General features: G+C 37.2%; 1 protein-coding gene across 2 annotated transcripts in view; it reads left to right on the forward strand.

Moving 5' to 3' along the window:
- Positions 1–220: 220 nt before the first annotated feature.
- TMF1 (TATA element modulatory factor 1) overlaps positions 221–14,082 on the forward strand; it is a 32,880-nt gene continuing 19,018 nt past the window's right edge. For both annotated transcript variants that reach the window (XR_008706261.1, XM_055558330.1), the window contains exons 1-5: positions 221–2,086; positions 5,264–6,465; positions 8,670–8,773; positions 9,414–9,540; positions 11,827–11,932. Coding sequence is in view for 1 of the 2 variants with exons in the window: in XM_055558330.1 (XP_055414305.1) it covers positions 1,945–2,086; positions 5,264–6,465; positions 8,670–8,773; positions 9,414–9,540; positions 11,827–11,932 (1,681 nt within the window). In the remaining variant the exon portion in view is untranslated. The remainder of the gene's footprint in view (positions 2,087–5,263; positions 6,466–8,669; positions 8,774–9,413; positions 9,541–11,826; positions 11,933–14,082) is intronic.

Genomic DNA, 14,082 nt, shown 5'->3' on the forward strand with positions numbered 1-14,082 from the left:
AGAGTTGCTAATACGAAAATTTTATAGTACTTGAATTAGTACTTTAGCAACAATAAATACCTACTGATTTAATTTGCTCTGGCATAATAATGTAATGAAATGGAATGACTTAATTTTTATATTAGGGCCTCTTGAAATGCTTTTTCCCCCTTCCAAAAGTCTAAGGCTTAAAACAGAATTAAACACAAGTACTGAAAATGAGTTTTAGTATCTTAGTGTGGGAACATATAGTACATGTTCTTTGTTTTTGATTTTTCTGGCAGTTTTCTGTTAAATGCTTTGTGATTATGTGTCACTGGGTTAGATTTTCATTTATTTTTATTCTTTCTAGTTCTATATTGACAAGTAATTTGTTTCATTATAAAAACATGGTATAAATTCATACGATTTCCTTAAAAAGTTACACATTGAGTTTACAGGTGCTATATACAGATTGAGCTTACAGGTGCTATATACAGGTACAACGGTAATTCTTGTGTAAGTAGCCTTGTGAGAATGTGATATTATCTTCATCTGAGAGCTGAATAGATTTAGAAATTTAGGTCATTTACCTCAAACTACACAGTTAGAAGTCTTGGAAGGGTTTCCAAGTCTAACCTGACACTTCCTCAGGCTAGTTAGCTAAAGTTGTTTGAAGTTACATTGAGTTATTTAGTACTACTTTGTACATTACTGAATTGTAAAGGTTTCATTATGCACATTTTTACAGAAGTTAGATAAAATTATGAGAAGATCATAATTTCTCACAGGCAGAGTTTAAATCTGGCTAAAAAATAAATAAATAAAAATAATTCATTTATGACATGGTTCCTTGCAGTGGGGTAAAATACTCATTAGGCAAAAACAGGTGAGAGTGGGAGTGTAATTAGAATAGTGGGGACTGTGACATCCTGGAGTGAAAATTGTCAAAAGGGGCACCTGCTCCAGCTGACTGTTGCATGTTGGTGTACATATTTTTCAAAATCAGCTGGAAGTCTGGGTTTTTGTATGAAATCTTTTAAATGTTGATAGAATTTTAACATGGTGGCCAAACCAAACAGCTGCTGACTAGATTAGGAAGGCCACCAATTTGATTTGTTTGATGAGCACATGCAAAAAAGGTGTGTTTTAAATAATATGCACGGTATAGAGTACTAGTCTTAATGCTAGTTTGTTTCAACTGTAGCTGAGAGTCGACCTGTATTGTGAGGAGATTGTGTCTTGTTCTAATTCCTCCTTGTGGAAAATGGCTTTTTATTTTCTCGATCAGGTGGGCCGAGTAAGGTCTTTTATACGATGAGCAGTATTTTTAGACAAACCCAAACCCAAAGTTCCTCTTTGAGGCCGAGTTAACACAACTGATTAAATATTTGAGAGAAGGCTTTATGAAAGAAATGCCATAGCCAACTTCCCTATTTTTAATGGCAATGCGCTAGTCTTAGTACGAGAGCTGTTTTACAGGAAGGAACCCACTTGAAAAAACCTGCCTATTCCTCCCTAAGGCATCAGGCTCTGCTGGTTTAGCCACAGAGTTTATCCCGGGGCGAAGAATTTTCGCTGTACGCCTGGAACCAGTTTCAATACGAAGCGTTCCGCGTTCCTCTTTCCTCGGTAACTATAGGCGAGCCTGCGTTCCCGGAAGTGACGTCAACATTCTTCAGTTCTTCCGTCTATCGGCGGAACTCTGGGCTCCTGGAGTTGCCGGTTGTGTACGTGGAAGCAGCCAGCGCCTGCGCAGTTGAACCTGTCGTCTCAGCTGTGTGGGAAGCGCCGAGGGTAACATCTCGGGCTCGGGGGAGATCTTCGGGGTCATGGTTTCCCACTGACAGGGCCCGCCGAGTGGAGAAGCAGGCGAGGCTCTCCGTGCACCCTCCCCCGGGCCCCCGACCGTCGGCCTTTCCCTTGGCCTTCCCGCTCGGTGCTGCCGCTGCCGCCGCCGCCAACACCGGCGGTTGAGGAGGGGCGATGAGCTGGTTCAACGCCTCCCAGCTTTCCAGCTTCGCCAAGCAGGCCCTATCTCAGGCCCAGAAGTCCATCGACAGGGTCCTGGACATCCAGGAAGAGGAGCCGAGCGCTTGGGCCGAGACCATTCCGTACGGAGAGCCAGGTAAGGGCGCGAGCGGCGGCGTCCCTCTATCCCGCGGGCGTCTCTCAAGAGGCCAACAGGTGAAGCGGGGGGCGGGGGGCCGGGCGCCTGCCTGTCGCTGAGCGACGGACTCCTGCGCGTCGTAGCCCCCAGCACGGCCCCGAACGCTGCTTTGGCCTCTCAGTTGAGCTTTGCTGTGGTCCCGAGGGAAAACCCAGCCCCGGGGGTCCCTCCTTTCTTTGGGCCCCGGGTTGGGGGCTGACGGGGACCCGATTCCGTGCGAGTGGCCCTCGCTCCACAGACCACGGAGCAGAGTCCCCTCTCCCCCTCCCCCGAGCCCCGGTACACTGCGTGCTCCTGACCCCGGAGGAGAACCCAGTATCGAAATCGGTCCATAGGGACGGGAAGAACAGTCGCAAACACTTCGCGAGCAGTGCGAGTTCGCAAGCGCTTCCTGTTCTCTGTTATGACCGTCTCTCCTGGGATGGCTCCTCGGGTTCGGGTGCTGCCCTGAGTGTGGTACCGAGACGCGCGGTCACTTCCTCTCGGCCACTCCACCAGGGGGAGGGTCCGTGGGGGCGCGCCCGGCGGTTGCGGCTTGCTGCGCAGTCTAGTCCGTAAGAGCCCGGTCTCGCTTTCTCCGAGACCTTGGGCTATATCTTTCAGGGATCTTCAGTTGTTTTTGGCGTAAAGTCTAAGCAACAGTTTGTCCTTTTGGTGTGTGGCGTGAAGATTGGCCCCTCTTTCGGAGTGTGAATCTCTAAGAAAGAAAAAATTATTCCTGACTACTTCTTTCTGGTTTGTTTCTAATTTTACATCATTGAGAAGTCAGGACCTAAATTTGAGGTACCTCATTTTAAGATGGTTTGGCGCAAGTGTTTATGTCATCATCCTGTTACTTCAGTCCTGAATATTCACTGGAAGGACTGATGCTGAAGCTGAAACTCCAATACTTTGGCCACCTGATGCGAAGAACTGACTCACTGGAAAAGACCCTGATGCTGGGAAAGATTGAAGGCGGGAGGAGAAGGGGATGACAGAGGATGAGATGGTTGGATAGCATCACCGACTCAATGGACATGAGTTTGAGTAAATTCCGGGAGTTGGTGATGGACAGGGAGGCCTGGCGTGCTGCAGTCCATGGGGTCGCAAAGAATTGGACACGACTGAGCTACTGAATTGAACTGCATAGGACCTTGGTGGGAGTAGCTCAACTTCCTTTTTATCAGGCTACCCCACATATTGAATGACTGAACTTTGAAAGAGACAGAATATTAATTGTAAGGATACTTCTTTCTGTGTATCAGAAAGGAGTTCTGTTCAAGTTCACCCGGGACTTGAATCCTGTTCTGTGATTCATTTAAAAAAAAAAATAGGTTTTCCAGAATAGGTTCAGGTTTTAGTGAAATGCTATAAATGTTCACTGATCACCTGTGTTTTACGTTGCCATCACTAAAAGATGACCAATGATTATTGCATAATCATAATCACAATCACAAGTGGATATCGCATAACTCCACGATTTGTGTAAAACTTTCTCCAACTGGCAAATTTGAGTTCTGTCATTCATTGACATAATACAGCATTTTATCTTGCTCATTCCTTTGTATCTTTAATATTGTTTTTCACTTTTTTTCCACTGTTCTGCTATACTGAATAAATGGATATAATACTATACCCCCAAGCTAAAGTTTCCTACATACCTCCAAAGTCATATTAAATTAGGATAGACTTTAGTTTCAGGCTTGACAGCTTTTAGGAGCTTTTAGGTACTTGTGCTCTGCCCAACAACTTCTAATTGTTCACAGTATGTGATAAATTCTGCTCAGCCACTTTTGAATTTAGAAATGGGTGACTTTTTTTTTTTAAGAAATGCTTAAAGTATTTTAGCAAATATGACATTTTTTATCATTGTATAAATTATGTTAAAAATAATTTAACATTATTTGTATGACTGACACAATTACCTTTTTTGCCCAGAAGATGGTTATTTTCTCCCAGGTTTTTTTTTTTTAAATCCTAGTGTAAACTGCTATCTTTATCAAAAAGCAATAATTCTAAAAATGCAATTCTGAAATTCATATGACCTTCTACTAATTACTAACATAATTTAGAGTTCAGCAAGAGAACAAAAGTTTCTCAGGGAGTGGGTTTGGAGAGTGGGACTCGGAAAGTGAGTTTGTCATTAGTGGATGGAAATGAGTTTGTCCTTTAGAAGTTACTGTTCCCATTAGTTTACTTTGATTTTTTTTTTTTTTTTTAAACTTTACATAATTGTATTAGTTTTGCCAAATATCAAAATGAATCCACCACAGGTATACATGTGTTCCCCATCCTGAACCCTCCTCCCTCCCCATTCCATCCCTCTGGGTTGTCCCAGTGCACCAGCCCCAAGCATCCAGTATCGTGCATCGAACCTGGACTGGCAACTCGTTTCATACATGATATTTTACATGTTTCAATGCCATTCTCCTAAATCTTCCCACCCTCTCCCTCTCTCACAGAGTCCATAAGACTGTTCTATACATCAGTGTCTCTTTTGCTGTCTCGTACACAGGGTTATTGTTACCATCTTTCTAAATTCCATATATATGTGTTAGTATACTGTATTGGTGTTTTTCTTTCTGGCTTACTTTTACTTTGATCTTTGATAAAGAATGTTTGTCACCAGTATTTTGGGTTCAGTGTTGAATGTTACTGTCCGTATAGCTGATAATGATGCTTTATCATTGATATTCTAAGAATAAAATTAATATGAAACTAACTATATAGAAGGTAGATTCTGTTTTTCATGACTCCACATGACCTGTAAGTGAAGATACTGCCTATTATTGTGAGATGCATAGTATGTATTTTGGACTTGGCATGGATTATTAACATCTACCATTACTTTATTAATTTGTTGTAGGAGGGAATAACATACTTGTTTCTGGCATATGCCAGGTCCAGTCTTTCATCTTTGTTCCTAGTTCCTCTTGGGCAAATGCATACCAGTTTTCATCTTTATGGCCCAAAGTTAACCGATGAACTAATTAATTATGTTGTAAGTGAGGAGTGTAACAGATACAAATTATAGGTTGTACTTTGTAGAATTTTAAAAAGACATATTTATATTGACTTACAATAATTATTGCAATTTGCATACTTTATATGTGTGTCTAAAATTTTTTTTTTTAATTTTTTTTTTTTTTGTCAAAGGAATAAATCCCCCTGTCAGTGGAGGATGGGATACTTCGACCTGGGGGTTAAAATCCAACACTGAACCTCAGAGTCAGCCAGTAGTCTCTCCTAAAGCAATTACAAAGCCAGTTCGGAGAACTGTGGTAGATGAATCTGAAAATTTCTTCAGTGCCTTTCTCCCTCCAGCTGATGTCCAGACCATTCAGAAGAGTCCAGTGGTATCAAAACCACCAGCTAAATCACAGCGACCAGAAGAAGAAGTGAAAAGCACCTTACAGGAGTCCTTGCACACTGGACAGTCAAGAACAACTGAAGCCACTGAGTCAAAAGTAAAGGACTCTCCTCCATGTATATCCAAGGAAACTCCGGCAGTCAATACTCTGTCACCTAAAACTGAGGATAAGCAGGAAGAAACTGTTACTAAAGAATCTGATACGAAGGTGCCAACAGTGCATTTGAAAGTATCTGAAAGTGTTGTGAATGAGAAAACAACTAGGGAAAATGTATCTAATATGTCTACACAGCCTCTCACAGCAGAAACCAAGGACATGGCTTTGGAACCTAAGGAACAAAAACATGAAGACCGACAGAGCAATACACCTTCTCCTCCTGTTAGTACCTTCTCGTCAGGTACTTCTACCACTAGTGATATTGAAGTTTTAGATCACGAAAGTGTAATAAGTGAGAGCTCAGCAAGTTCTAGACAAGAGAATACAGATTCAAAATCAAGCCTGCACTTGATGCAGACATCCTTTCAGCTTCTCTCAGCATCTGCTTGTCCTGAATATAATCGTTTAGATGATTTCCAAAAACTCACTGAGAGTTGCTGCTCATCTGATGCTTTTGAAAGAATAGACTCATTTAGTGTACAGTCATTAGATAGCCGTAGTGTCAGCGAAATCAATTCAGATGATGAACTGTCAGGCAAGGGATATGCTCTAGTACCTATTATACTTAATTCTTCAACTCCAAAGACCAAAACAATTGAATCTGTTGAAGGAAAACCTGAAGAAGCAAATGAAACATTAATTATGCCCAATGAGGAAACAGAAATGGAAGAAAGTGGACGAAGTGCAACTCCTGTTAACTGCGAACAGCCTGATATCTTGGTTTCTTCCGCATCAGTAAATGAAGGACATGCTGTCTTGGCTGAGGAGGCTGAGCAGCCTGAAGCTTCAAGTCAGCCAGAGGCACCTTCTGAGAAGGAAGATGTCTGCAAGGTAACTCTAAGAAATGGAAGAGGGTTTTTTGATACGTTCTTCAGAGATTAAATCATTGGTTTACTTTTAATGTTCAGTGATGCTTAATGATTTGTCTTGATTAAAAAAGACAGGCCTTTTGCCATTTAAGTGTGGTGTTAAGGATTTAAAGATGAAGAATTATTGACGTTATTTGAAATTTCTCCAAGGCAGCTATGGTAACATAAGTTGATATTTCAGTATAACTGAGCATAAAAAATTCCCAATCATAGGCCTTTACTTTTGAGTTCTTATCACCTTAATATTGTCTTTTGCTATATATTCTTTGTTAGTTTGTAAAGGACTGTCTTTTTATGTAAACAGATACCTTCAACTCCTTTGCAGATAGAAGAGCTCAAGCAAATCTAAATGTTACATGATTTTTCTTACACCAAACATTTTTTGCATGTTCACATTATTTGTAGGGAGATCTTAAATGAAAAAATTTGGTTTCAGATCATTGATGTTTTTCTGTTATTGCTTCATTTTGTTTTCTTGTTTATGTTGTTTTTGATATTTCTTATTGATAGCTATCTTAAATGAAAAATAAAAATGTCCAAGGATCAAAGGTGTTGCTTAGGAATGACAATTGCTTTTACCTAGTAGATAAAAAAACTTCCCAGGTGGTGTTAGTGGTAAAGAACCCTTTAGCCAATGCAGGAGACCTAGAGATGTGGATTCAGTCCCTGGGTCAGGAAGATCCCCTAGAAAAGGGCATGGCAATCCGCTCCAGTATTCTTGCCTGAAGAATCCCGTGGACAGAGGAGCCTGGCAGGCAAAAGGAAAGTGGTGTAAGTTTTTTGATATTAAGTCACAGTTTTGTTTTTTTCTATGATTTTTAGATACAGAAATTGACTCTAATCTGGCGTCTTTAATAGACTCCTCTGAGATATAGGATATCTTGAAGAAATGTTCTCTAAGTGTCATGTATTTGAATTATTTAATGTACAAAAAGTACTAGATTCTGTTAACTAGGTTTAATATTTTTCACAAACAAAATGTCTCTAGCTATAATAGCAGTTTGAATTCCTAGGAACAACACTATTTATTATTAAGATATTTTTGAACCATTCTTAGGAGGTCAGTAATTTCTAAGTTAACCTAGACCTAAATCAGGTTAGGACTTTATTTTTTAGTACAAAAGGCACTGTTCCTCATGCACAGGTGTATTACTGCTTCAGCAAGCCCTAAGGAATTAGATAGTCTGATCATTCCTTTTTGCTTGGCTTTATACTGATATATTGGAGAAGGAAATGGCAGCCTACTCCAGTGTTCTTGCCTGGAGAATCCCAGGGATGGGGGAGCCTGCGGGGGCTGCCGTCTCTGGGGTCGCACAGAGTCGGACATGACTGAAGTGACTTAGCAGGAGCAGCACCATACTGATATATTCTGGAGATTTTAAAGTTACGTGCCTATGGATTTTCTAAAATTACCTTTACTTTTTTAAAAAATATTTATTTATTTTATTTGACTATGCCAGGTTTTAGTTGTGCCATGCAGACTCTTCAGTTGCAGCATGTGGGCTCTAGTTCCCTGACCAGGGATTGAACCCAGGCCCTTTGCATTGAGAACATGGAGTCTTAGCCACTGGACCACCAGGGATGTCCCTAAAGTTACCTTTATTTTTTAAATGCAATGTATCATGCTAAAAAGTTTACACATTAGGGTTAAAAAATAATGTGGAGAAGCAAATACTTGTATGTCCGCTACCCAGATAACATAGAGAACATCAGTAGAGGCTTTGATCTTTTTTGATTGCATCTAATTTCCTCTCTTCTTTTACTGGACATGTCCACTCTTCCCTACATTTTTGTTATTACAAACTGCTATAAATGTTCTTGTACAATTATGCAAGAGTTTTCTCCTCTGAGGTACACCTAAAAATAGAATTTTCTACATGAAAGATTATATAGATTTTCACCTAGATATTGCTTGTTTTCCAAAGCATTTTACCAAACCACCAGCTCTCCAGCTTTCTGGTTGTACTACTGATTTATACCATCCTACCCACTGTGTGTGAGTTCTTGCTGTTCTATGTCCACTGTGTTCTGTTTTGTTTTTTTTTAATTTTTATGAAACAGTGCTGATTTATTATAGTGATTAGGTGACCTTTACCGTTTTTACCTGCATGTAAAAATGATGTTGTAAAGTTAAATGTTGGACTTTTGTGTATTCTTCTTATCTAGACAGTTGAATTTCTGAATGAGAAACTGGATAAAAGGGAAGCTCAGTTATTATCTCTTAGTAAAGAAAAAGCACTTCTAGAAGAAGCTTATGATAATCTGAAAGAGTAAGTACTTTACAAATATGAGTAATTTTATTCATTTTGTAGTGGCCCATGCACTTGGTTATTACTTAAATATGTTTTTTAAATTGAAATATTTTATATTTTAACTTATTTATAATTACTGAAAATTGAATAGCATTTCAGTTCTACCCTTAGAGATTACTTTTCTCCTCAAATTATCTTACTTTTTTACCAGTGTCACTGAAGAGGGGTGTTTAGTAAAACAGTAACAGAAAAACTTCTTCCCTTTTAGTTATTAATAATCTTTTAGTATTAGAGATTTAAAAGGTATATTTAGAGAAAACTTAGATTACAGTTTAAAAAAATATTGAGCATTGGTTTGCTTTAAGGAGGTGAATAGCAAAATGTGACACAATAAGATTCAAAAATAACAAGTTTTATTTATCTTTTTCTAATTTTTGCACATCAAATATTGGTGACATTTTCAATTTCTAATGAGTTTTCTTTGAAATGTTTTAAAATAAGCAGGTAATTTTTCTCTTAAAAGTTAACACTCCTCAAATTAATCTATTTTAGTAAGGTGCATGTTGAAGAGAATGTTGTTATTTTTGGGGGGCAAACTGAGCTCAATTTTGGAATATATAAACACATATTTTCAGTCTTAGTATTATTTTAAATTTAGTGAAATGATCAGAGTGAAAGAAGAGAGCAGCAGCATTTCTTCCTTGAAAGATGAGTTTACTCAAAGAATTGCAGAAGCGGAAAAGAAAGTTCAGCTAGCCTGCAAGGAGAGAGATGCTGCTAAAAAGGTAATGGAAGTTTAAAATAATATTAATCTAACTCTATAGAGACGTATATTTTTGAGGAGTGCATTAATAATATTTTGGTATTGGGAAAAAAAGTAAGATTAAAAGAATACCATGGAGTATATTAACACTTAAATTTTGGATTTTTCAGTACCTTTAGAATTTCAGATTTTTGATACTTTAAAAAAAATTAAGCAAATATTTGTTTGTACACTTTGTGTGTAAAGTCCTTGAAAGGTGTGTAGCAAGGATCTTTAGAATAATTTTTATAAATTATAATTCCATCAAAATAAATAACACTTAAATCTAAATGGTACTCTGTAAATTTTAAAAGTTATCATTATTCTCGTTTGTTATTTTCACTTCCACCTCAAACACACACACACACACACACACACACACACACACACACACTCAATCTTTCAAGTTAAAGTTATTTTAAAATAAAAATTCCTAATGATTAGTGACATTGAATGTTAGAATAAAATATTAATTTATTCTAATGTAGGATTCTCCACCTCAGCATTGTTGCTATTTTGGGCCGGATGATTTTATATTGTAGTGCACTGTCCTGTACATTGTAGGGGATTTACCAGCATCCCAGGCCCATATCTACAAGATACAGTATTGTCTTGCCTTACCCACCCGCCATCCCAGTCCCCCCTCAATTATGAAAATTGAAAATACTGCCAAATGTCCCCCGGGAGCAAAAATACTCCTGGTTGGAAACCATTGTTCTAGTTCTTATCATTTGGAGCAGTTGAGAAATATTTTCTTGTAATTAGAATAAATATTTCTTATAATTTGGCTATTTCAGAAATTGGTAACCAATAGTTTACTAATTATTGCTTGTATCTCAACTGTTAATAGTAGCATTTCTTATTAGGTGCCTTTCTAAGCTTGTTTTCCCCTTTCTTGACCAATGTTAATTTATAATTTTTCTGTGCATATTTTTACAGAAAAGAAATACATGATATATTTTTGTCTGCTTGGCTGATTTAATTAGTGACTTCCAATTAGTATCATTTCAGACAGTAACAGTAACCTGAGACTATCTTAACTAAATTCTTGTTCTTGCTCCATTCCATCTGAATACAGTACAAAAAGTAGATTTTAAGGAATGTTTGTCTTCTGTAGTGTGCTTTGCACTGTAGATCTAAAATAGATCCAAACCAGTTATATTAATAGGTGGAAAAACCTTGGGTCCTAAGTTTTTTAATACATTTTATGTGTACTGCCATGTATGAACTCCCTGCTTAGGATCCATTGGAAATTTAAAGGTGAATTGAATTACCTTAAGTGAAGAGTTTGCCTTCCTAATTTGAAAGACAAATAATATCAACAAACATATAGTAGTAGGTGGATGAATAAGGATTTTGAAATGGCATCGTGGAGGACGAATTTTAATCAGAGGAACTGAGTGTTTTCATGGAAGGTATGACATTCTTCCTGGACCTTGATGGATGGAATTTTGGCAGTTGAAAATGGACAGCAGTGCTGTTGATAGTTCAGAGCATAAGCTTTAGGGATTCACAGACCTGGGTTCAAGTTATAACTCTACCTCTTTATAGCTTTCTGACCTTCAAAGTTTGCTCAAGCTTTCTTAATCTTAATTTTCTTACTTGTGTAGTTGAATAGTACAAATTCCTCCCTGCCAGGACTGTTGTAAGGATTAAATGATATTGGATACAAAGTATACTTTAAATACTTAGTAAATGTTAGTTGATTTGAGCTGTTTTTTAGTTTCAAAGCTTTGTGAAAAATTTTAAATCATAGGACACTTTATATCACCATTGTTTCAAAAGATAAAATATCGTAACATGTTTCTATTAAATCTCTGCTTAATTAGATTGAACCTTATGAAGTTACGTTTTTTTCCCTCTCACTTTGCAACATATTTTAAAGTGTGAGGATGAGGAATACTCATTTTAAGTATCAGATGAGGAAAAGAAATACAGTGAAAAATGGAGATATACTAGTTGAATGTTCCAAAAATAATGTCTCAACTGTAGAAAATATGTGTAGAGATACTTAAAAAGGGTGTTGAAAGTTAATTTACTCTCATTTACATTTCCATATTAAAATCTGCTTATGTCTGAATTTAGGTTTTCTATGTAATTTTCAAAGCTCTTTACTTGCTCTTAATTAAACAAGGTAATATAAACTCAGGTTAACAAAACTTACGGATTGTTACTGAAAATGCAATTAATTGAATATGGAAAAAATGAAAAATATGCCCAGAATGAAATTAATTCTTTATGGTATTCATGTTTTTTTTTTTTTAATTAGGAAATCAAAAGTATAAAAGAAGAACTTGCTACTAGATTAAATAGTAGTGAAACGGCAGACCTTTTGAAAGAGAAAGATGAGCAGATCCGAGGGTTAATGGAAGAAGGTACGTAAAATATTCAGTCAGTTGTGAAAAATATTGTGACAATAAAATACTTGCCATGTGACTAGGTGCTGCTTTTTCCTAATGTAAAAACATGGGAAGCAAGAAAGGTTTGGACTTAAGCTTCAGAATTGATAGATAACAGTTTATGGAAGAATGTGGAGCAACATGTAGAGAAGTAGAGCTATAATGTATGTAGCTTTCTGTTTCTAGGGAGTTAAAAAAAAAACCAACTCTGTGAGAAATAGAATTTTGTGCTTCCCTAAGGAAGCTTGTAACAGGTTTTAGAGCCCTCATTTAAACCAAGATACTTGAAAGTTCTAATTATAGAGTTTATATAGTATCTGAATCTCTAGCTTGGGTACTATATGGTATCATTTTGTTGTTCTGGAATTTGATAGTGAATTTTTTCTTACATTCCTATTTTAATTTTTTCAATTATTAAACACTTTGTATATGAAAAGATTTATAATTAATAGGGTTATGAAAATTAAAGATTCTTTAGGAGATTAAACATTGCATTTGGACATTGGAATGTCATAGGAAAGAAGGTAGTTTTGGAAAAGATGGTTAAATAAATTTTTCTTTTTCTTAAAGTTTTTTTAGTTATAAGAATAATGCTTGCTACTTCCAGAAAATTTTTAAGTTATAGGAAGTATATGAAGAAAGAAAAAAAAGATCATAATCCAGTTTTATAAGGAATTATTAATTTGTTTCCTTTTATTGCATTTTAATATGTTTTTAAACATAATATCATATATCTAATTTGCAGTGTTCTTTCTTTTAAATTTCCTTAAGCCATTAAATGCACTTTGATCCCATTATTAATGACTGTATTAAAGGGCATTATATAGATATATTTGTTTTTCTTTTCCTAATGTTATGTGTATATTTCTAAAATGTTAATATTACAAATCATAGTGGGATGAACATTTCTGTACTTAAATCACTGCATTTAAGTGAATTTCCAGACTGAGAGTAATTGGAACTAATCACTTCATTTGAAATAGTTTTGTCCAATTCTTCTTTTTCATTTATTCAGCTTATATTTAACAGCTAGTTGGTCAGATTCTGTTTCATATAGACAAATGACAAATGTGTAATAAATGACACATTCCCTGTCCTTTAGGCACTATAATTTAATGAGAGGGAAATATAGGTACAGAGATAATTAAAAACAATCTAAGCACTAAAATAAAAGAAGGAAGAGTTAATTAAACATATCTCAAGACATCTTGCAGTCTGTTACTATTTTCTGTTACAGCATTAGAGACTGAGGGGAAGGCTAAGTACATGGTTTCATAATTTTTAAAAATTATTTAAAATATCAATATCAAATTTCACTATGTTGGAATTTATTAATTTAATTGGGGAGTGAGCTGATGTTTTCTTTTGCTTGATGAACTTCGGAATGATTTCATATAGGTGTATTCACATACTGCTCCTGTATACCCTAGAGGTATTTTTAATGTCATAGCTGAAGAGAGGCAAGTCTCAAAGCTGAGTACACTACAATGAGTATCTGATTACTTCATTAACTAGAGTCATTGACTGTTAAGATCTAGCTATGCCTCCTCCATATCTTTCTGCACATGCATATACTACCCTTTTGCCTAACCTCTTGAACGTAGTTGACAGATATCGTATCATTCCACTCCTAAATTCTTTTTTTAATCCAACTTTGCTGTGCTGTACTTAGCTACTAGTCATGTCCGACTCTTTGTGACCCTGTGAACTGCAGCCCGCCGGGTTCCTCTGATCATGGGGATTCTCCAGGCAAGAATTCTGGAGTGGGTTGCCATGCTGTCCTCCAGGGGATCTTCCAGAACCAGAGGTGGAAGCCAGATCTCCCTCATTTACTGACTGAGCCACCAGGGAAGCCCTTGAAAGTTGCTCAGTTGTGTTGACTCTTTGTGGCATTCTCCAGGCAAGAATACTGGAGTGGGTAGCTATTTCCTTCTCCAGGGGATCGTTCCAACCCAGAGATCGAACCCAGGTCTCGTGCATTGCAGGTCTTTACCGTCTGAGCCACCAGGGAAGTCCAAGAATACTGAGTGGGTAGCCTATCCCTTCTCCAGGGGATCTTCCTGACCCAGTGATCAAACCGGGGTCTCGTGCATAGCATGAGATTCTTTACTGAGCTGAGCTACCAG

Source organism: Bubalus kerabau, chromosome 20 (genome assembly GCF_029407905.1).
Source record: "Bubalus kerabau isolate K-KA32 ecotype Philippines breed swamp buffalo chromosome 20, PCC_UOA_SB_1v2, whole genome shotgun sequence".
Lineage (NCBI taxonomy): Eukaryota > Metazoa > Chordata > Mammalia > Artiodactyla > Bovidae > Bubalus > Bubalus kerabau.